General features: G+C 38.2%; 1 protein-coding gene across 1 annotated transcript in view; it reads left to right on the top strand.

Moving 5' to 3' along the window:
- Positions 1-22,322, top strand: part of CUBN (cubilin) — a 141,568-nt gene that overhangs the window by 102,939 nt on the left and 16,307 nt on the right. Inside the window, exons 51-59 of the mRNA XM_057383343.1 lie at positions 2,220-2,369; positions 3,235-3,356; positions 5,195-5,420; positions 7,356-7,543; positions 9,807-9,963; positions 11,211-11,360; positions 18,487-18,687; positions 20,903-21,032; positions 21,805-22,022. Coding sequence (XP_057239326.1) covers positions 2,220-2,369; positions 3,235-3,356; positions 5,195-5,420; positions 7,356-7,543; positions 9,807-9,963; positions 11,211-11,360; positions 18,487-18,687; positions 20,903-21,032; positions 21,805-22,022 — 1,542 coding nt within the window. The remainder of the gene's footprint in view (positions 1-2,219; positions 2,370-3,234; positions 3,357-5,194; positions 5,421-7,355; positions 7,544-9,806; positions 9,964-11,210; positions 11,361-18,486; positions 18,688-20,902; positions 21,033-21,804; positions 22,023-22,322) is intronic.

The raw sequence follows: 22,322 nt of genomic DNA, 5'->3' as shown, positions 1-22,322 counted from the left end.
GAAATGCGTTCTGAAACATGTGAAAAGGMTGAAAGCGTGAATCTGTCACATCCTTATTTGCATTCATTTGAGCCAGAGCTTTTGGTTGTATAGCATCAGTTTGTGCTGTGTAAAGCCACAGCCTGCATAGCTCTGTAGCSTAGCAGTTCTCTCCCATGTATGCAGTGGAGCTGGGAAATTGTAGGAAGAAAACTCAGAGAAAGAAATAATAAAATATATCTGCTCTGTTACTCATCCATTCCCACTACTCTCACCTTATCGTGAACCTCCAGGCAGTACAATCAAAGAAAAGGGTAGAAAGTGTAGTCTTGCTTTGCTCTACTCAGTTTYGTCATCTAAATGGTAGAGTTCCTTTCAGCACTACGAATGGAACTCCAATTTCACAGTCAGGTGTCAAAAGCAGAATGCCCTCRTTCATCTGTGTATGCTGACAAGAAACATTTAATGAGCACTGAGATGCAATAGTGCAGAAACCCACTAAAGTCAGGCAGCTGCTGTTTGAGACTCTTGATGCAGCAGATGCATAATTAGGGAAAGGTCCACTTCAACTGGAAATTACCTGAGAGACACCAAATGAAGCTGACGTGTGCAAAATTCTGTTGTGATACCCATCCAACACAATTCATGGTACTGAAATAAAAAATTAAAAAGCAGAATTGACCATGTATTCAATGAGAAATATTTAAGCTAAATAGATAAAATTAATATTTCAAATTTCTTAGGGTAAGGTATTCAGTTATTAAATTATCATACAACTCCAAGTAGGCTCTACATGGTAATACAGTTGAGCATATTGTTACAGTGAAACGTACCCCTAACTTTTGGCTGTTGTGGAAGACTCTTGATTTTATCTTTCAGACTGTTCCTTTCAGTTTGAATGAAATGTTACAGCATAATATTTCTGTTTTCTTTTTCTGTTTATCAGTGGTCTAGGTCTCTGGCCAGCTGGCCATTWATGAAAGCAGTGATTGGTGTCACTTTTCCTGCTGTAGAGACTGAGTAACCTGGGTGACATCTGTCACACAGTCAAACACCTCATAAAATGTACAAAAAACAAAACGTGTTTCACATGCTAATGCTAAAAGTAATTATTACTAATTTTTCCTGAAACACAATTTATCATTAACATCTTCTGCCTGAGCAGCTCACTAATTTTAAATACATTTTGTAGCATTTCTCTGAGTAATTTGCATTATAGTATTTTATTATATATCCCTTTTCATCCTTGTGCTTCAAGACATTTCAAATGGTGGTATATGATAGAAACATGAAGTTAACCAATCTGTGACTTGGAATTACTATGAGAAGGCTTTAAAGAACACCCAAAATTTGTCCTTCTTGCTCTACTGCCGTCTTCACAAGAACTGCCTGCCACTCTGWGCAGAGTTAGGAGTTGCTTTTGAGCAGAGACTTTTAGGACCAGCAGCCTGCTATTATTAGAAAAGTGAACTTAGGAATGGCAGTGCCTGGATGTCATGAGGAATGCTATTACACTTTCTCCTGAGAATTTATCAGTAATAAACAGAAACTGATACTTTTGCCAATGTGATGGATAAGAACTCACCAATATGAGCAAACATTCAGTGTCACTCAAGTACAGTGGCCTGTGTTATGCTTTTGTTTTTGGCTTTAAGGATTTCAGCAAATGCTGGCATTGTTTTTGCCATAGGGAGAACAATATGTTGAGCTCCCTGGGAAGGAGATGCCCACTATTAATACAGTGATGACATTTTGTTCATTAATAGTGCTCAYCCCTATGTAGTAGAAAACTCAAAATCCCCGTTGGCTTTATTGAAGATGTCACAAAGACAAAATTTCAATAGGTGYCTATGTGATATGGCCCTCAGGCCATCTCATTCCACGGCTCTGCCCCAAAAAATCTGTAGTTTTGGGGCAGAACAGTGAGGTTTTGGTATGTCTGATGTGACATACAAAATGAAAGTGTTCGGGATGGCAGGAAGGGGAGAAAAGGAGCCCAGGGTACTGAAAGGATCATTAGTATAGCTTTGGAGAGAACTTTCTTGTTGTCAGGATTTAAATCCCAGCAATGAACTGCAACGCTCCACTTATATCCATAATGAATAATCAGTTACTAAGTGTGGTATATACTCTTCTCTATTTTTTTGTCCAAACACAATGATTTTCATGTTTGTGCTATTCCGTTATTGTAGTTCTTTCAGGACTCAAGAAGTGTTAATTTTTTTTCTTTCWTTATTTAGGGGATGCTGATGGAGAGCTAATAGCCAGATTCTGTGGTCAGGCTATACCATCTCTGCCACTAGTCATAGCTACCCCCCATGTCTGGGTACACTTTGCAAGTGATGCAAACATAGAAGATAAAGGATTCTTGGCCCATTACACTTTTGAAGGTAAATGGCTTKATAGACTGCTGCCTTGGCTGGCTGAGGCACTTCTGGGGAATGCTGCCAATCATTTGGTGATACWGAGAATGCTGATAGTGGGATCAACTCTCAAGGAGGTCCTCAAAAACTACACAGTGCTTGCCACTATTTATATCCTTCTAAAGCAAGCATGTGCTAGCATTTGAACGTYCAGATTTATTTTCTGCCTCATTGTTGTCATTCCCCAAGCTGCATTTGGGTTTTTGCAATGTTGTGCAACACTCAGAACAGCTGGTTGCTCTTGGGAATAGGGAAGTAACAGGTAATACCAGCCAAGTTTGACTTACTTCAAACAGGTCTCTGGAGTACTAGCAGAGCTGAAATGCATTCTGCTGCTTGAACCTTTGCACTTATTTTGAAATCCACTTGAAGCCATATCAGTGCAAATTAYACCACTTTGCCATTTATGTGCCGGAGCAACTACTCTTCCTGTCACAGCTGAATTTAGCATTGGGGCTTATCATACACATCATAAACTTTCTGACTTCACTGCCTTGGTCCAAGAATGGCGCTGGTTTGCYTAAGAGTGAGATAAATAAATGGAAGATAAGGTGGAAGAAGCAGCTGCAAATGTCAGCTGGCAAAGGTTTTGCAGAGTTATGTTAAGTATCAGAATAAATGCAAAGTTTCTAGGTCATTGCATCTTTTTACACACTGTTCAGTGACAAAGATTTTAAAATTTGTATTTTCCCAGATTAATTGTTCATGTTTATCTCTATTAGTACAWCTTAAATATATTTTAATACTAATACAAGCTGAATGATCTTCCCTTCACTTGATTACAGTGCTTAGTTCTGAAAATGTATTGAAATGTTACTTTATTTTTGTTCAGCCTGTGGTGGTGTACAGTCAGGTGAAAGTGGAGTTATCTCAAGCCCTAACTACCCAGAGCCTTACAGCAATCTGAATCGCTGCTCCTGGCTGTTGGAAGCCCCTGAAGGTGAAACCATCACTGTGAGTAACAATGTCACAATTGTGTGCACAGCTGACAGTGTGAGAAGTACATTCTGAGTTTTGGGGAACAGATTTGAGACAATTGGGAAAATCATAAATGTGGAGGAATAAAGTATCTTCCAAATGACTTTACCTAAAAAAAAAGGAATTAAGATAATACAACAAAACTAGGTTGTTCTTCCTGTAAAGCAGAAGGATTCTAGTATAATTTGACCTCAAAACATARTACTGACTTCTCCTTTAAACAACGACTTTCTATGTTTACAAAACTGAAATAACTCAATTTATTAGATGTTCATGGATATTCTCCATATCATGAAAATAAACATGAGGCTGAAGGTTTTTCTTCTCTACAGGAAAATTTAAAGCCACTAGAAAGTTGTGTTTTACTGGTTAGTGTGGAACATAATATGATTTCTGGTACAAATTACAATGAAATGTCGCTCTTATTTCCCAGTAAGTATTAAAAGTCTGCCTGAGGTGCTACTTACTTGAGTCAACCTCCTGACAGAYCAATTAAAGCACCTTTATAACCAAACAGTGCAAAACTTACTTCATTGAATCATTTGACTGATTCTTTCAAGCTCAGATCCAATCCATGACCCAGTGGTTTGGGTCAGAAAAAGATCTGAGAAGCAATTTTGGGAAAACACATTGCAGATTTTCATATGTAATGTCTTTCACTARTTTCCCTATCATGTTTTCCTTGCTTACAACTATAAAAGTATTTCTTAGAAAAGCAAACCCACAGTCCTAATTATTCTGCTACATGATATTCTGACCACTGTCTATATACTTATTTCAGGGAATACAGAATAATTTTAGTRGAACACAAAGTTTCTGTTTAATCCACGAACTGTTTTAAAACAGAACTAATTTTAATCAGATGAAAGCAGATTTCTGTTTTTAAAAGACTAAGTAGCAGCACATTCAATAAAAGCAGACTAATTTTTTCCAGTATAAGCTGCCAATTTCAATTGCTGGCAAAGTTCTGAATTTAAATGATTACAGTTAAATTTGTATTTAGTCTTAGGCAGGTTCATTTGGAAATGAAGACACACTAAAKGTACAGAAAAAATACTATGTATTTGCTAAACTTTTCTACAAAGACCCTGCTCCTGAAACTAGTTCAAAAAGCCCCAAACTGATGGAAATAGGGCCGGGCAGTAACTAGTGTGCATCAATATTTTAGCATCAACAAATTCAGGAGTCTATTGGATCATAATCTAAATGTTTGAACTGGAAATCCCACCTGTGAGCATATCCCTCCAAGGATACATGGCATCAGTGTGGGAAGGAGACAGGGTCAGAAGCTGCCTGTCCAGCCCAGTCTGTTTATGCAATGCATCCAGGCCCACAGGAGCAAACCATGGAACTGTTTCTGTTTTGATGGAAACTAACATTATTTTTAGCAACTGTTAGTATATTGATTCAAAGTAATAGGAAGAAAAAGAATCCAAGGCCTCCTGCTTGCCTAGCTGCTTGTATTTCATGAACAGAAACGTTGAGTGCAGAAAAATAGTTCAACCTCTGTATATATTCAACACTGTTTTGAAGCRCATACTTAGTGTCAAAATATGGTTAAGTCACAATAATGCCAGTTTTGAAACTATGCATTCTTCTTCCACTTCTGTCTTCAAGCTAAGTAGCTGCTGTTACTGATAGTGGAAGATTCCAATCAATGCTTGCAGGAAAGCATCATGAAGGGCAGATCAGATTTCTGTGTGTACCCAGAAATCATTGTGCCATGATGGCCCCAGAATCTGTCTGGAATTGCTCTAAACCCTCCCCTGGAGTGACTGGATTTAGCACCTGAATGTCACCTTTGTGTGTTGCAGCTTACTTTTACAGCCTTCCACCTTGAACACCATTCACTTTGTAACTGGGATTCTGTTACGATCCTGAATGGGGGCTCTCCAGGATCTCCTGTCATGGGAAAATACTGTGGAACCACCTCACCTGGGACTATTCGGTCTGGTTCCAACAAGCTTGTTGTCATCTTTACCTCTGATCACTCAGGTCAAGGAGATGGCTTTTATGCCACATGGACAGCAGAATCGTTAGGTAAGTTTGTATTAAAGAACAAAAGAAATGCATGCCAGCATCTTCAGGATCCCTGAAAGAAGCCACTTTTTTAATTGTGGCTTTTTTTAATTGTGTTGAATCACACAATTCAAATTTGGATCTGTTTTGTACTTTTCAAGCCTCCTACTGACAGTTTCTTGATGGCTGTAAACTGACACCATCACTATTACCCTCCCAGCATTGGTATCTATTGTTGAGGACTGTGAGACATTTAATTTCATGAATAACAATTGTTCCACAGTTTGATTTGGTTTAAACACTTAAAACTAAGAAGTGAGTTGCAAAACAGACAGAACTTCTCAAAGAGCACATGTGACAGCAGCCTAAAACTCTTGCACTGTGATGCGATGTTGGTAGACTTTTGAAGGTGGTATTCATGCAGGATTGAATYTACGTTTCTCAAAGCTACCTTCCTTCTCTTGAATTACAAATTCTCYTGGATTACAAAGGGTAAAAAAAGGTAGCTCACCATTTGTGCAGTGCCCTTCAGGAAGTCACTAAAGGACTAAAGGCAARTATAGATGTGGCAGATGGTAGCAGGGCAGAAATCACTGTGCCTTCCTCCCTCAGTACAGAGCTGGCATATGCTTCCTAGTGTCACCTCCAGCTGGAAAACTTCTGGCTGATCCTGATCAGCTTTCTGTCCACTAATGATGTAGCTGTATTCACACAGTTAGTCAATGGAGTGTCTTCTTAAACATATCAATAGTCTGTGCTTGCATGAATATACACTTTAGCAGATTCTTGCAATGGTTCTCTGTTGTTCCTGAGATTTCAGGTGCAATGAAGCCCACTATTCAATGGTGGAGCAGACACTAGCCTACATGTGCCATGTGCATAGGCAGTATTCTCTTTGGGAAAGCTTTCTTTTCAGTATATGTCTGTTTACTTTCAGTTTACTTTCTTCAGCTTTCTTCTTGTTTGTTCATGGAGGAACTCTGGGTTTACATTCTGTATGTGTGACCAAAACTTGGCTTCACATCCTTCTAAATACAATTGCCATTTCAAACATGGAAGAATGAAAAAATAAAATCTTCCTTGAAAAGCTATTATGTATTTTTTTCAGTTAAGGGGAAAAAGTAGTATATTACAAACTTTTTTTTTTTCTCTTTATTCATCCTTTCACTCCATTGTATCTGAAACAGTACGGGGTTGCTAGTCCTGTTTGCATAGCCCTAGTAAATTATTCTTGGCATGGTATCTGCAAATGTGTTTCAGATTAACTAAACTTATTATGTATAAAAATATGAGCTGCCAGAGAGCCATGACCAGCTATTCTTTATAAATGAATCTGTTAGCAATTTTTAAAAGCATGTTTTTCAGCCCTCCCCATACTTCCACTGAGATCCACAGGGCTGCCTTGGCTGGGGAAGTCACCATTTTGCCCTGGGTAAATGGGTGTAGCTGKAATAAATTTGCATGTGGAACTGCAATATTTGCATGTTGCAGAGTGAGAAGAAAAATGGATATAACAGTGGGTTGGTGTTTTTTCCTAGGTGCTTTTCTGAACAGCTGTCTATCATGATGTGCATGCTGTGGGGTGTGGGGAGGAGCCTGCACAGTCTCAGGAGGATCTCCTCCTTGATGCATTCCTGACTCCTGCACTCTCTCAAAGCAATATTCACTTCAAATTACCAGGAGTACATAGATGGACCTTGCAAAAGGCTTTGAACTGGCAGGGAGAATCAGCTTATGAAGAAAATAAAGTGAAACACAAATAGAGATCTCTAGAGTGGTGACTATTTCCCTGCTGGGAAGTGAAAGAAGGCAAATTAAGAAGGGCAAAAGAGGTTTCAGTGGGTATCAGAGCTTTCCTCTCTTGCTTTTGCAGCCACAGAAGCAACCAATCATTCAAAGCTGACATTATCCAAAAATATGTGAACATTTCTCCCATCTGTTGCTGTTTTTTTCCAGGCTGTGGTGGAATCATTCATTCAGATAATGGTACAATCAAGTCTCCTCGTTGGCCTCAAAACTTCCCCATGAACAGCAGATGCACATGGACCATCATTACACATGAAAGCAAGCACTTGGAGTTGAACTTCCACAGTAACTTCCAGATTCCAGATAGCAATGGAAGCTGCCAGAGCAGTTATGTGAAGGTAAAATAATTGTTGAGATTAGATCAGCAGATCAGTGCTTTAAGAAGTCATGATTTCAGAATCCTGTTTTGCGTGTGTTGTGGTTTGAATGTCAAAGCACAAAATTTGGGAAATGTAAACTAAAGTCCTTGTATCCTACAGTCCATTTTCAGTGTTCTTTGTGAACTGGCCTGTGTATAATTTCAATTTGCATCAGTTCTTGAGGTTCCACCTCCARCAGGGTCCCATCACCCTACATGCTTCCCCAAAAATGAAAAATATGAAAAAGGCATTATTATTTCAGAAGCAGAAAATAATGAGAAAATAAAAGTGTAAAGAAAAGACCTCTTCAATTGCTGCAGTGAATAAAAAAACAGGAATGTTGCACTATAATTCTRCCAAACTTCTTTAAGTGTTTAGGCTATCCAGGTTGCACTACTCTTTTTCTAATCTCCAGAAACAAAGATAGAAATATGATCTTTCATATGTTGTCAAGAGCTTTTGTTTTCAAAGCAATAGAATAGAATGGACATGCCTTGAATTTTTCAGTGTCATTTTTTTCTCAGGCATTTGGCATATGTTCAGAGGTTTTGTGCTCATTTTCTCCACAGCAGTACAACTCCCACTTGAAATAAAGGGCAAACATAATTTCAAAACATGTAGGAAAACTTGAGCAACTGTACATCTGATCTATACCTACCAACTTACAAATCACAGTTACACTCATTTTTTAAGGCTGTGAAAAAAAAACAAAAACAACACAGCTATTAGATTTGTCTTTTCATAATCTGCTCCAGCAATTAATTGATGTAATGTTACAAAAAATGTCACTAATATGAAAGTCTTAATGCCACTTATTAAAAGTATTTCACTTTGAACTGCCCTGAATGATGTGAGCAAAACTATGTCAATTGGCATTTTCCCCATAAAGATTTGAAATTTTTGATATTCACCTCCTTTTCTGAATATTCAATTTGAGGTGTACGAAAGTGTCTAAAAAGCTGTATAAGATGTCAGTTTCTTCCATTTATTCCAAACTGAGCAGCCAAAAGAGAGTAATCCAAAATCAATAGTGACTTTGCAAAACCTTGGCCAAGCTATAGACTGTATAAATTAATCCTTTGAGCCTCAATCCATTGCCTCAAACACCTGGTCCCATGAATGAGGTGATTCATATGCTTACACTTACAGACTAACCCTTGGCTAACCCTGTCCTTTCTAGGATGGCTGCTTAGAGACGTCATAATTTCATGTGGTTTTACTCRTTCCACTCAATTTCCTTCAAATACATTATTTTAATCAGATATGATTTAATATACTTTTGGTARAAACTACAGAAAAACAATGTTCAAACACATCAACAAAAATAATTTTATTATTAAGTAATTATTTATTTAAAAAGACATTTTAAATCCTGTCAATAAACACCCTGATTAAGGAAAATATTTAAATGTTTAGAAATATCAAACATTTATACCTATGTTTCATTTTAAATATGTCTTGAAATTCAGTACTTTAAATGTGAGCCTCAAGCACATATTTAAGCAATTACCTGAAGAGGGTTTCACTTAAATACCAACCTAAAACTGCATGTGCATCTTTGGATACATGGTTTGATTGAACTTCACTTGGGTATTGGTACAGTTGAAGCCATCSTTTAAAAAATCATGGGTTTGGTTTTTTTGTTATATGTATTTTTAAGGTTATTATTTTATTAACTCTTTACTTGATTTTATACTTGTCATTGAACAAGTGAATGTAAAATTAAAAAAAAAAAAAAAAGTTAGTAACCCTGGGGTTAATGATCCAGATCTCACGGTGTGATGCCTCTATATTACCCTAGCATGCCAGCTTTGATTTTTATTTACTGAATAGCATAAGAATTGCATGTAATAATTCCTTGAATATGCAGATATGCATATTCATGGATTGTATGGAGTTAAATAAGCAGAGACAAAATGGAAGTAGGTAAYGATATGCATAAAATGTTTTTCTCTTGTCCYCTGTTTGCTCTGTTACCAGCAGGGGCTCAAGCAAATGACCTCCAGATGCCCTTCAGAGGCCCCTGGGAACCTAAGTTATTCACTGTGATTCACTCCTTGAAGGAGTCTTTTTGTCTCCACTGACTGTAGTGATTAGCTGCCATTTACATCTCTTAGATTCAGTCAGATGAATCCTGCCCTGAGTCTGTTGAAGGAAAAATTGCATATATAATTCCTGGTGGGTTCCCACAAACTGCTTAGGCTTTGAAATCACTAAACCATTTCCAATCTGGACTTGCCAGGTGTGGAGAGGAAATAATGAAGAGGCAGCAGCTCTGTTAGCCACAGGATGTGGAAGTTCAGCTCCTGATCCTGTTGTTGCTCCAAACAATGTGATAACTACAGTATTTCAGTCTCAGGATGCTCCTGCGCCAGGTTTCTCCGCATCTTTCGTAAGCAGTAAGTAATATTAAAGCCAGATGGCTGCTCTGTCCATTTGGGATTAGTTTGACCTTTGTGTAGTAATTCAGACCCTGATCCAATGAAGTATTGAAGCCTCTGCCCAGATTTATAACCAAGAGTTTCCATACTGGACGCAAGTTTTGGAACTCCACTTTCGGGCTTGCCCAAGATGTACCTCTAACTTCGTAGTTATTCTCAGCCACCTTTGTCTTTTCAGTGTGCTGAAAAGAATGAATAAGCTTTAATTTCAAGAATTCATAGTTAAACTGCATGGAAGCTAAAGCTTTAATTTTCTTAAAAAAGCTATTTCTTTAACCATGCCATGCATGTACTTTGTGATGGTCAAACCTACCAGAAGTAGAAAAGGTAGTGCTCAGCTGCTGTTGGTTGCTTGGGTTTTTTTTGCCAAAGGAAATCACTTGCCCTTCATGGGATTCAGATTAAATTAAATTAAATTCAGATTGAAACAAGTTAAATGCTTATAGGGAAACACTAGTGAAGCRCACAGAATTCTGAATTGAAGCCAATTTTGTTTTTTGCACTACTGCTGTCAGTAACATCTAACAATCTTGTCATGGAAGCAGGCTTCAAATGCCTGTTCTAATCTTACACCAGCATTTCACTGTGCACTGCATTCTTTTAAGCTTTTATCTTAAAAAAAAAAAAAAAAAAAAAAAAAAGGAGAAAAAAAGGCCATGCAAGTCTTTAGGATGCAAAGTTGCCCTGTGAAAATGAGCTGTTCTGGGTGGCAAACCTTTCCTGCCTCTGCATATAGCAAAGCAACCCCGAGATGGCCCAACAGCAGACTKCTTTCTCCTGGATGTCAGGCATGAAACAAGAATAGCACTGCTTGGAGTAACGTTGGCATTTTCAAATAAGGCTGAACTGCTGCTGTGCCCCAATAACCCCCTCTCCAATTGAGGTACATTTGTATGTACTACAAGATTTTGAAATGTGCAGGCTCCCACAAGAACAGCAGTGCTATGTCTTTCTGGTCAGTGGGCTGAGTGCCTCTGGTCTGATCTTATCCAAGAGTGTGACCCTGTAGGTGGGAAGGCCCTGTACTTCCCAAAATCACTGCTCTAGGTAAGACCTACTTTTGCCATCATGATATATGCTACTATTCCTGGTTTCTGCACCAGGACAGATGAGGTCCTGGTTGGTTATTGGTTTTGTTACTGCAAACCCAAAATAATATTATCACCTAGATTATAACTGGGATTTATTTATTTATTTGTTTGCAGGATGTGGAGTAAATTTCACCAGCCCTGAAGGTCGTATTGTCTCTCCAAACTACCCTAGGCAGTATGATAATAACCTGAACTGCAATTATATCATAGATCAGGGGCCACAGACACTGGTGATCCTGCAATTTGACACTTTTCATTTGGAAGGTAACTGACTCTTCATAATTTCAGTATGTATTATGAAGTGTAATTTCTTACTTTAAAATCTACAAGTCTTCTGAAAATCATTGACGGTCCATTCTGAAAATCTTTAACAGACAAACATTTGTAGAGATAATTTCCAGGGTTAGGTTTTGGGTCACTGAAATCTTCCAGAAGAATGAAGAGAGATTTCACCTGTTGAATACCTTGCAGCAATGATGTTGGGAATTTACCAGTTTTTTGGAATATAAAAGTGACTGTGGCTAATGTAGGTATTTGTTCCTACCTCTTTTGTTCTGGGGGTTTTATTGGGGATTTTTTTRCCACTGAGTCTTACAATCTTTTTGATCTTGGGCCAGATGTTTTGCTTTTTAGTGCATCTGTTTCTTAACTGATAAAATAGATGTAAATATACTTGGGTGTTTTACAAGGATGTGAGAATACAGAAATACAAAACTAGGTGAAAGACTACAGCAATGGGAAATGCAATAAAAATGATTACCCTGCATATATCAATGAACAAAAATCCCTCWTGTGATTGTCAAATGTGGCAGCATTTAGCCAAGAAATAACAAAYAGAATATCCTGATCACACTGGTGTGAATGGTAGAGCTTTCTCAACTTTGGTAAGATCAAACTTTTATGTGTGGACATSCCATAAAAACACAGAGGAATCAATATGTCCAAATTACTTGGGTGGCATCACATATTTTGAGGCCATCTTAATCTGGTTCCCTTGAAGTCACTAGACAAAGAGATTATTCAGTAATTTGGTACTAGGTTGGGTTGCGTGATTTGAATTTTTCTTCAGACCCAACAATAAAGGCAGAAAATAAGATTCTTTCAATTTTTTACAAGTTTCCAGACWGTTTTGAATTCAAAAGTATTCTGGTCCAGACTTAATTTAGGTCTGAGATAAAAATTTGTTTTGACTATGATTTTATCTGAAATACTTTTTTCATTGGATAATATGCACCACTGCTTTGAGAATTCTTTATTAATAATGTAAATTGAAGAATTTACATAATTTCTTCTGACACAAGACACTATTATTCAGCAGACACATTAAACATTAGGCTGAATCAGATGGTGCCAATTTTGAGTACGTTTACTCATCTGCATTCTGCCTGTGCATTCAGTTAATTTATAAATGGATCTGAGCTCTTATTATCAAGAGAGTTAAAGCAGAGAGGTAAATGATACAGACATAATAATAAACATATAAGTAAATTCTAAAAATATTCTCTTTCTTCCAGTGCAATTTGTTCCTTTATTGTTAGGCTTCCTCAGGCTACATTAACTAAAATTCCTTAGTCACATGAAAAAAATGTGGATATGAGCTAATGGACATCTGGTTACCAAAGAGGAAGTATGACACTCTCCAGTAGCTGTTTATTAATATTTTTCATAAAATCTCAAAATTCAGCCGTTCAGAAAAAAAAAAATTGCTTGGGTTTAAATTATAAAGAAGATTGAAACCACCATCTTGCAAACTATCATCACAGAAGTGAAAACTTATTGAGTGGTCACATGGAATATATTTAGCACATGTGCCTAAGGGTTTCCAGTGTGAACTCCATTAGCTCTTCTGCAAAAGCAGGACAATGTTTGGCAGCATCTGTTAGAAACTTTTCTAGTTGTTCCATATGGAAGGAAGCATCACACCTGCTGGGATTGTTGCTGAGAGTGGCCTTTAAAATTTTTAGCCATGCAATGACAGATGTTCTGGATTGAATTTTTAAGGTTTAGATACATTTCTAATTAAGATAATTTATTAACTATTTGACTCTCAAAAGAAATCTAATTGGTTTTTTTTTCCATAGTTGTTAAGTAAAGAAATGAATATGTAAAATAATACCTGTCAGGCACGTATATCTCATTGATTTGGACAGGTTGAGATATCTTCTCTAGAAAATTAGAAGGCAGAAGGTAATTGTCTACAGTGCAGTGACACATTTGTTTAAAATGGAATGACTTCATGGGTCACAGATCTCTGCCCTAGAGTAGTTACATTTTCAGTTATGATGGGATGCCTGTTGTGATTATTAAGAATAACTGAGGCAGTTCACCCACAGCAGAGATATAGTGTCAGTATCTGGAACCAAACAAACATGACATGTGTATACTAAGTATTAAATATTCATTAGCACCAATTATAGTGTCTAACRAAACAAGAGAGAACTGGGGGAAACTGCATTTGTTGATTTTGTAATCAAAATTTAATCTAAACTGTCTGCTTCTTGGTACGTAGAACAATGTTTGTCTCTCTTTGGGCTCCTGAAAATATGCATCTAACTTAGATATTCATCTAACTTAGATATTCATCTAGATTTATCTGCTGGTGGAGGAGTGCTTTAAACTCAGAACCAAATGTGTTGTGCAGGTGGAGTGACTTTCAGAAAGCCTTTCTCACTCTCTTTGCCTATTGACTATTGCAGGAAGCCAYAGACAATAGCTTACCCGAGATACTTGAGATCTGGGCAGGAAAACATAGGCAAGATTAACCCCATGAATGGAGTTTGGCTTAGTTTCTGTGATTTCCTCACTGTGTGAAGGATGTTTCTTCCTGTGCCAAATTGAACACCGTCACAGAACCTCTTTTGATTTGCCAGTTTCAGGAAGTTGCATAAGCTGCCACTTGCTTCTAGTACTACCACTTGCATTGTTGTGTTTGATTGTTTAATTAAGAACCAAACAAATAAGGGTGAGTTTTTTATCTCGGCCAAATTTCTGCAATAATTAATGTCTTCCAAATGCCCTCCCTCCTTGGATCAAAAGTCTACACAAATCACACACCAGAATTAGAAAAAACCCTTATTTATATTTCTTGTTGGACTTATGATCTAACAAATAATTAATCACATTCAATTTTTTGTCCATAAGATTTATTCAGATGAACATCCTGACAAATTCACCTCTAAGACAGCTACAGTAATATATTATTAAGTGGCTGTAATAGTCTTCAAGTGTGAGTATAATACACAATAAAGTCAGAGTCTCAAAGGGAAAATAGGGAAAATAGATGTGGGCTTCCTGCAATATCTACTTTTAGAATTCTGCAGTATGTGTACTCTGCCCATACAAGACAACTGCTTTGTATTTATAYCCTGTTGACCTGAAAAATATTTTCTTAACTTGTTCATTTCTCCTTTTTAAAAAAAAACATATGTCTGCAATTTTGCAATCTGTGATAGGGTCACAGCTTTGTTTTGGAGTCTGCTCTGCTTTCTCAATTGTTACTAGGCAATTCAGAAAATAGACAAGTTTTGCAATAGATTATTTTGAAATAGAATATATATGAGACAGAGTTTTAATTCCTTGCTTTCAAAACAATAACTTATGCTACAGAGCTAGTTGATGTATTTCACAGGGGCATGTTTCTAGGTAATACTWCTACATTAGTAATTACTAATTGTATTGCCATTTCTATCAGAAGCTGCTGTTGTGAACCAAAACCTCATTATTTTAAGTTTTACAGACTTCAAACAAAAAGACATGTTCTGCCTCAATACTAAATGAAACAGAATCTATGGCTAAAGAAAGAGAGATGGAAAGAGGACATAAATATTAGTGATCATAGTCCAGGGCCCAGACCTGGTCAATGTTTTTGTGCAGWCATCATATCAAACAAATGATTTTATGGGGAATAATGAGACTGGACAGCAATTTCTGCTAAGTGGAAAGAAGACAACCCAAAGGCATATTTCAAAATGTAACATAAGGACATCTGAAGCTCTTATCATGTGAACTTTGAAGGCAAGGTCAATGTATCAATGCTGAACAGTACTAAGAGATGATAAATAATGTGCAGATAACAAAAGGCCTTGAAAGTAAATGCATGCAGCAATTAAAAAAAAAAAAAAAACAAAAACAGGGATATGTTCATAATGTCAGGCCAAATAAATGATTTCTCTGGAAGTATTGGAAGAAATATTGTCAAGGCTAGAGGAATGAATGGTACAGTATCCATGCTAAAATAGTTAGTATTTCTCAGRTAAGAGTCATAGCTCTGTGGAAGGATAGGAAAGAGTTTATCTTAAAGATAGTGCCTGGAAACTTATGGGGTCACCAACATGAGAGCAGTTGCATCTGTCCTTGTAAATGAGATTATACAGAGGTAATGTGGAGATAAGGAGCGGAAGGCAGAAGGTGTCTCATTGAAGCTTCATGGATGAATCAGAACACAGGATACTGTAATGCCAGAAGGATAAGCAAAAGCTTAGTAGRCAAGGTTTTATGAAGAAAAACTGCTGGCTGTATGGAAAGTGCCTGTCAGCTCAAAGAGGATGTGGGCCTGACATCTGGCTAAAAACAGATCTCTGGAAACTCATGCAAGTTATTTCATTACAGTGTAAGGGGCAGAAATTGATCTAGAAAAGATCTAATATTATATGATTAGAGGCACAGAAAAGAATTGCTGATGATGTGCTGAATATTTGTAGAGGCTGAAAGTATGCCATGAGGAGAATCTGAAACTGGAGATTATTTACAGAATAATGCGTTTAAATTGGTGAGAAATTAAGAAAAGTATCAACAAGAGAATGAATTACAGGGTAGAGATGAAACAATCATTAGTCTTGCCAGGATTCATCAGTCATAAATCATTTTGGCCCAAACAATGAAGACTCAAAGCTAGAAATTAAGACTTTTGCTCACAATCCTATGTCAACCAGCCTATTTTTTCCAGTGCAACATTGTAAACCAACTTGTGATAAATATTAGGGACCTCTGCTTTGCCGAGAAATTTGTTTCACTTCATGTCTTTCTCCAATCTTTTCAGAAAATTACATAAGTTGATTTTACAAATCTTTTCCATTTTGAACTTGCACTTATCTCACTTTCTTTTTTTTTTATTTGAATTTTAAAATCTATTAATTTAAAAAATGTATCATGTTATCAAATCTTCAAAAACAGGATAGGATATGAAGAATATTTTAAATCAGTTATTTTATTAGTAGTGTAATCAAGCCATCTCTGGCGTCTGGTTGTTATCAGCTTAGTTGCTCCTACTAGAGTCAGACAAGCACCATGCCATATTTCTGTATTGGCATTATTGCAAAGCATGTTAGCATACATTGTCTTCATTGAGACAGAAGGAATTTTTAACATTAAACCTCCAGAGAGGATCTAAAATGCATCTGWCTGCTGAGATCATTCTGTTGTTCTCATGAAATAGAATTATCACTCCACTCCTACTTGAAATCCTATTCAATATGAGTTATCTTGTTTCCTGCAACAATTGGAAGAAGCTTGTTTTGACTGGACAGTCTGCAGGAATCACTCTGCTACAATAGTAGGCTCAGTGCCTCTTCTGTTAAATTTAGATAATTCCCTGATAATCCTTTGCAGTTTAGGTAACTGCCCCATTATTGCTTACAGGTCACTAAACATGATAACTTAATAAACATGTGACGCCYCAGCTTCCATTAAGCTTGTAATTTATGAAGAAGACAAAGAAAACATGAAGTTATTATTTATCAACTAAAGAAGCACATTTTTCAGTAGGTGTGTGCTGTGTTTTTCACTGAGAACATTAATTCAGCTTTCTTGCATAACCCACATTGCTCTCTTCTTGCTTCCACCATGTATTCCTTGGTGGTACCAGGCTGGGTAGCACCAACTTCTCCCCATGCATATGGTTCCCAGCTGGGCAGGGAGATGGTGACACGGCTCCAAGCTCCCAGGGTGCCAGTGGTGCTCAGTAGATCTCTCACAGCCCTGAAAGTGCAGCTTGTCCTTCTTTGGGAACATTCCTCTGGCACTCTTATTCCGCTACTGACCTTTTGGTCACCCCAATATAAGAAAGACTTGATGCTATTAGGGAGTRTCCAAAGGACAGTAATGAGGATGGTGAAGGGCCTTGAGGGGAAGCCTTGTGAGGAGTGACTGAGGGCACTTGGTCTGWTCAGCCTGGAAGAGACTGAGGGGAGACCTCRTTGTGGTTACAGCTTCCTTTTGAGGGGAAGAGGAGGGKCAGGCACTGATCTCTTCTCTRTGGTGAACAGTGACAGGACCCCAAGGAATGGCCTGAAGTTGTGTCAGGGGAGGTTTAGATTGGATATTAGAAAACGATTCTTCACTCAGAAGGCAGTTGGGCACTGGAACAGCTCCCCAGGGCAGTGGTCACAGCACCAAGCTGACAGAGTTCAAGAAGTGTTTGGACAACACTCTGAGGCACATGATGTGACTCTTGGAAAAGGTGCTGTGAAGGGCCAGGAGTCGGACCTGATGATCCTTGTGGGTCATAACTCAGCATATTCTGTGTTTCTGTGAAATTTATATGACCTTCATATTTTTGAGACCTCTCACCTCTGTCAAATCTGTTTGCAAACAGTGAGGCAGCTAGAAAGTCCAGAAGGTAAGACAGGAAGTCAGAGAAAATGGCTAGTTCCTTCAGAAAGCTAACCAAAAGTGAGAAACATAAAACAAGTAGGAAAAAAATATAGAATACTAAACTCCCCATTTCTGTGCTCCTTTTTTTTCCCATTCAGACTAATATCTGCACTGATTTTCCCCCTTAAAACAGATTGCTCATGAAAATCACTACAAGATCAAATTTTGTTTTGACTCTTCATTGAGTCAAGCTGAAGAGGCTGTGTTTAGATGCTCCAAAGTCTGAGAAAAATAAGGGAGAAATAAATGAGCTGGGAAACCTGCTAGTATATGGACTACTTTTTGATTTTTCAAAAATCTCACTCTTAATGGTTTAAAATTCCCTGCACTGAGTGCTGAATTAGGGGGAAAGAATTCCAGGTATCTAGTTGCCTGCAACAAAAAGTGCATTGCTTTTATCTGCAAAGGAGATCCATGCTTTTATTGGGCCMTCTCATCTCCTCACAGATGGCATTCACTCCACTATGAATTCCCACAAATTCAAGGGGCCTGGAACCTTTTCCACATCATAGGATGCRTTTAATGAGACAAGTCTGATGTCTTATATACAAGGTCTCTTTGCCTTTTTCTGTCTCAGTTTTACTGCATGTGAAAAATTGACATTTTCTTCTTCAGCAAGCAAATGAGATCCTGAGATCCCTGGAATGGAAAGTGATATACTTATCCCGTATATAGTTGTTGCTCATTAAATMACATGTAAAATTTGCTGCTAACACTTCTGCACTCTATGACCATGCAGCCCCAGCTCTCCTGAGCAGAATTTGTCTTTATGATGGAGTCAGCATCTTCAGGGGGAAGAGCACGGCTGCGCATCCTGTCATCACGCTGTGTGGCAGTGAGATCCCTGCCCCGATCAGTGTCTTTGGACCGATGCTGCTCAACTTCTACACCGACTCTCACGTTGTAGGCTTTGGATTCCAAGCCAGATACAGAACAGTTGGTGAGTATACACTCTCCTGTACTTTAGTTGGCAGAAATATTCCAGCTGTGTAATGGCTCCATGTAGGAAAGGTGTACCTCATTCTGGGAATACCTTTGATGGATGTAGATGGTACATTTTCCTTCTGTATTGGCCCAAAACAGTTCTCAGGAGCAGGACACAGGACTATTTGGTGCATATTAACACACTGAGTGATGTGTTACTTCACAATTCCCATTTCTAGACTCTCCATGGGACCAAGTCAGGAACTGAAACTCTTTTTTTTTTCTATAGAAAAGAAATGCAACCATTTTTGGAAGTTTTTGRTTGTTTGTTTGTTTGTTCACTGTTTACATTGTCTAAGGAGAAACATCACTAGTTCATTTAACTGAGTTAATTTAAAAGATCATATCACTTATAGGACAATGGTCTTATTCTCAGTTACACTAAAACTACCTTATATAATATGAGAAACAGAACAGGATCTTTAAATGGACACAGCTATATGCTTCCATGTGTTGACCCTCTTGCAGTGGCAGGAATAAATGTAAATAAAACTTGGGATATAGATATATTTTTATTTTTAATAACTATTTTGACCAAAGYTTGTCATTCACAAGAGATCTCTTATGTTTTAAAGAAGAAATGTGAATTCAAGAAAGAAATTTCCAAAGGAGTTTAGAATTTACATCTGCACAAAGATGAATATCCCAGAAGATTGATTTTATTTGCAAAACCAACTTTAATATTTTCTAGGTTTAACTAGTAGAGACCACTTCTATGTTTGAAAGCATAGTTTTCTAACTGCAAAGGACAGTGTGAGTTTGTAACTTTGGTATTTCCCTTAATGCATTCCTCATGTTCAAAGCCACAGCAAAATGGCATAAGGCTAAATTCTTTATGTGAAATGAATGGTCTGATACAGATAAGACAGAGGGACTGGCACTGAGAAATGACAATGTGCAGTTACTCATGGAAAAGACCTTCACAACTCACTCAAGTCAGTTGCTGCTATCTGACTTGTGACTTGTGACATTTGAGGATGACTGCAGCTTTATTAGCTTGTTGTTGTATACAAAGCAGATTCTGCCAATTAACATTCCTCTTCCCCCAGCTGCATTGTTTGCTGCAAAAACATGAAAAAGGCTCCCCCCTCCTAGTGTAGAATAATGCTGATTCTTTATCCTCCCAGCTCCTGTCCTTTATCTGCCAGTGCTGCAGGCTGCCAGCCTGAGGAGTCAAGGACTCTGCACCCAGCAGCACCCTGAACGGGACTGTCTTTGTTAAGGTGGTGGCCTTGGCAATGGCATCTTCTTTAAAACACAAAAAACTGTGTGTGGTTCTTAGCTTATCAACAGGATGCAGGGAGACTCAGGGAAACTTTTTTTTTCCCCCTAAGTTTAAGATTATAAAATAAAGGCTGAAGTTAACARTGGAGATTATTAGTTTTTGTTCCCTGAAGCACTGAAGCTGGGAACAAACATTAGCCACATCCTGGCCTCGTTTGCATCCATGAGAAGCCAAGCAGTGCCTTGAGTTTACAGCTGCAGAGTTTAACTTGCTTTTCAGCCAGAAGGCAAATATTCRGTCCTCCAGCTCAGCCATCCTGCAGTGCTGGTGAGTCCCACCATAGGGTGAGGTGGGGAACAGGATTAGTGATACCTGGAGACTGCTCTGCATTTCTGTGCAGAGCAAATGCTACAGCAATGYCCCAGCTCTGACAGGGTGCTGGCAGATGATGAGGATCTGCATACATGATTCCACAAATGTCAGAGCAGAGCCATGAGTGCATTTGTGGCTATTTAGAGGCTTCCATGGGGCCAAGATCTGAGTGTAGGAATGTCTTTGCCTACATATCAGCCAGGTTCTCTTGGCAAGCTACAACCAAGTACATACACTTCTCACTCATGCTGCTGCATGGGTCACCCACCCCATCCTTCTGCTCCCTGGACCTACTGCAGGACACTTGAAATTGTGCTCAGTGTTCTCCTGCACAGAGCCAGTGCCATTTGGTATGGATCAGTAACAACCTGTTACTTTCATGCTGACTAATCTTGCACTGYAGAGCACAGCCTGACAGAAGTCTGACATTTTTCAGCTCTAGGCATGACAATGAAGACTGCTCCTAGTTATCAAGGGTTTTTCTTTCCTTGCAGGTAAACTCCTGAAAGAAATATGAGRATTAGGATCAAACACTATTCAGACACTAATCACTCTTTTTCTGTTTCCTCTACAGCTTGTGGTGGCATTTTCAATGGCTCTAATGGTATTATCAGCAGTCCAGCCCATTCGGTTCTTGATTATCACAACAACATGAACTGCTCATACTCCATCACAGTTGGAAATGGCAAAGTAGTGGCCCTGAAGTATGTCATCCAAGTTCAGTTTGTCATTAAGGGAACAGGGAGGTCTCTGATTCCAGTTAAAGATAGCAATTATTGACAATATTTTCKCTGTCTTTCCTTTCCCAAGGTCAAAGCTAAACTAAAATAAGAAATGTTTACTGAACTCACTTTTGTGAGCCTCAGGCTCACTTACATCTTTCTTTTTAACTTGTTATGTAAAAAAGATCACCACAATTTTAAATTCCCACTTTGGTTASTCAGAAGACTAAGAAATTGTAAAAATGCAGCTCATGCTTTTTAGTTAAATTCTGTCAGCCTTTGAGAAGTTTATACAAGAAAAATAATAATTCTTTTAGAAGGCCAGTACTCACTTTATAGCCAAAATAATAATATACATCCAAAAAGAGTGTATTTCTGAGTGCATGCAGTCTTGCCTAAGAGAGGGATATTGTTGTCACAAAATCTTGGCACTGAAAAATTAAAAATTGATCCATTCCTCAATCATATMTATTTTGATTTTGAATTAGAGAAACATTTCCCAACTAAGAGGAGGACCCACCTGTGTTTTATAGGCCACTCAGTGGGTGAGGGTCCCAGTTTCTCTGAGGCTTGCTGGCTCAAGGGTTTYGCCATGCAGTTAATAGTTGCTTGGTTTGTTCCTGAAGAGATGTGTTCTGTCTGTGTATGGCTTTGGYTATTGCTAGTTCCTGGACCTTTCCTCAAGCACTAAAACACACCTAACACAGAAAAAAAATGAAAATGTGTTACCTAAGGCTCCACCTGTGTTTTACAGATTCAACAGCTTCCAGCTTGAAGTATCTCCCTCCTGCTACAAAGATTATGTGGCAGTGTATGATGGCTCAGATACCCATGCTCCTCTCCTTGGGAAATTCTGTGGCTCAGAATTGCCTCCAAATATTAAGAGCTCCAGTAATAACTTGTTCCTGGTGTTTCGCACTGACTTCTATGGAGCAGACAGGGGATGGAGAGCATCCTTCAGGCAGACCTTAGGTAAGTGTATTTTCAGATTCATCATCTGCTGGTAAGTAATTTTTTTTTGGTGAGGCGCAGTTGTGATCTGTCTCTYTAGGGATGTGTGAAGCAGAAGAATGTTTCTGATTTCATGAAAACTGAGTGAACTAAGCTAAATACTAGGCTTATGGAATCCCTGCATTTCAATCTGGTTCTGAACAGATCCCCTTTATTCCTTGCTACCCTTTTCCTGCCTGAGTGTACAGGTATTTCTTGGGTGAAGGCTTAGCAGCAACAAAAGACCTCCCTTTTGGAGAAAAAGCAACACCTGAGAACTCT

This window comes from Malurus melanocephalus, unplaced genomic scaffold (assembly GCF_030028575.1).
Source record: "Malurus melanocephalus ecotype Western Australia unplaced genomic scaffold, MMel_1.1 scaffold_14, whole genome shotgun sequence".
Lineage (NCBI taxonomy): Eukaryota > Metazoa > Chordata > Aves > Passeriformes > Maluridae > Malurus > Malurus melanocephalus.
Note: the sequence above shows the minus strand (reverse complement) of the source record. Positions and strands in the feature narration are given on the sequence as shown.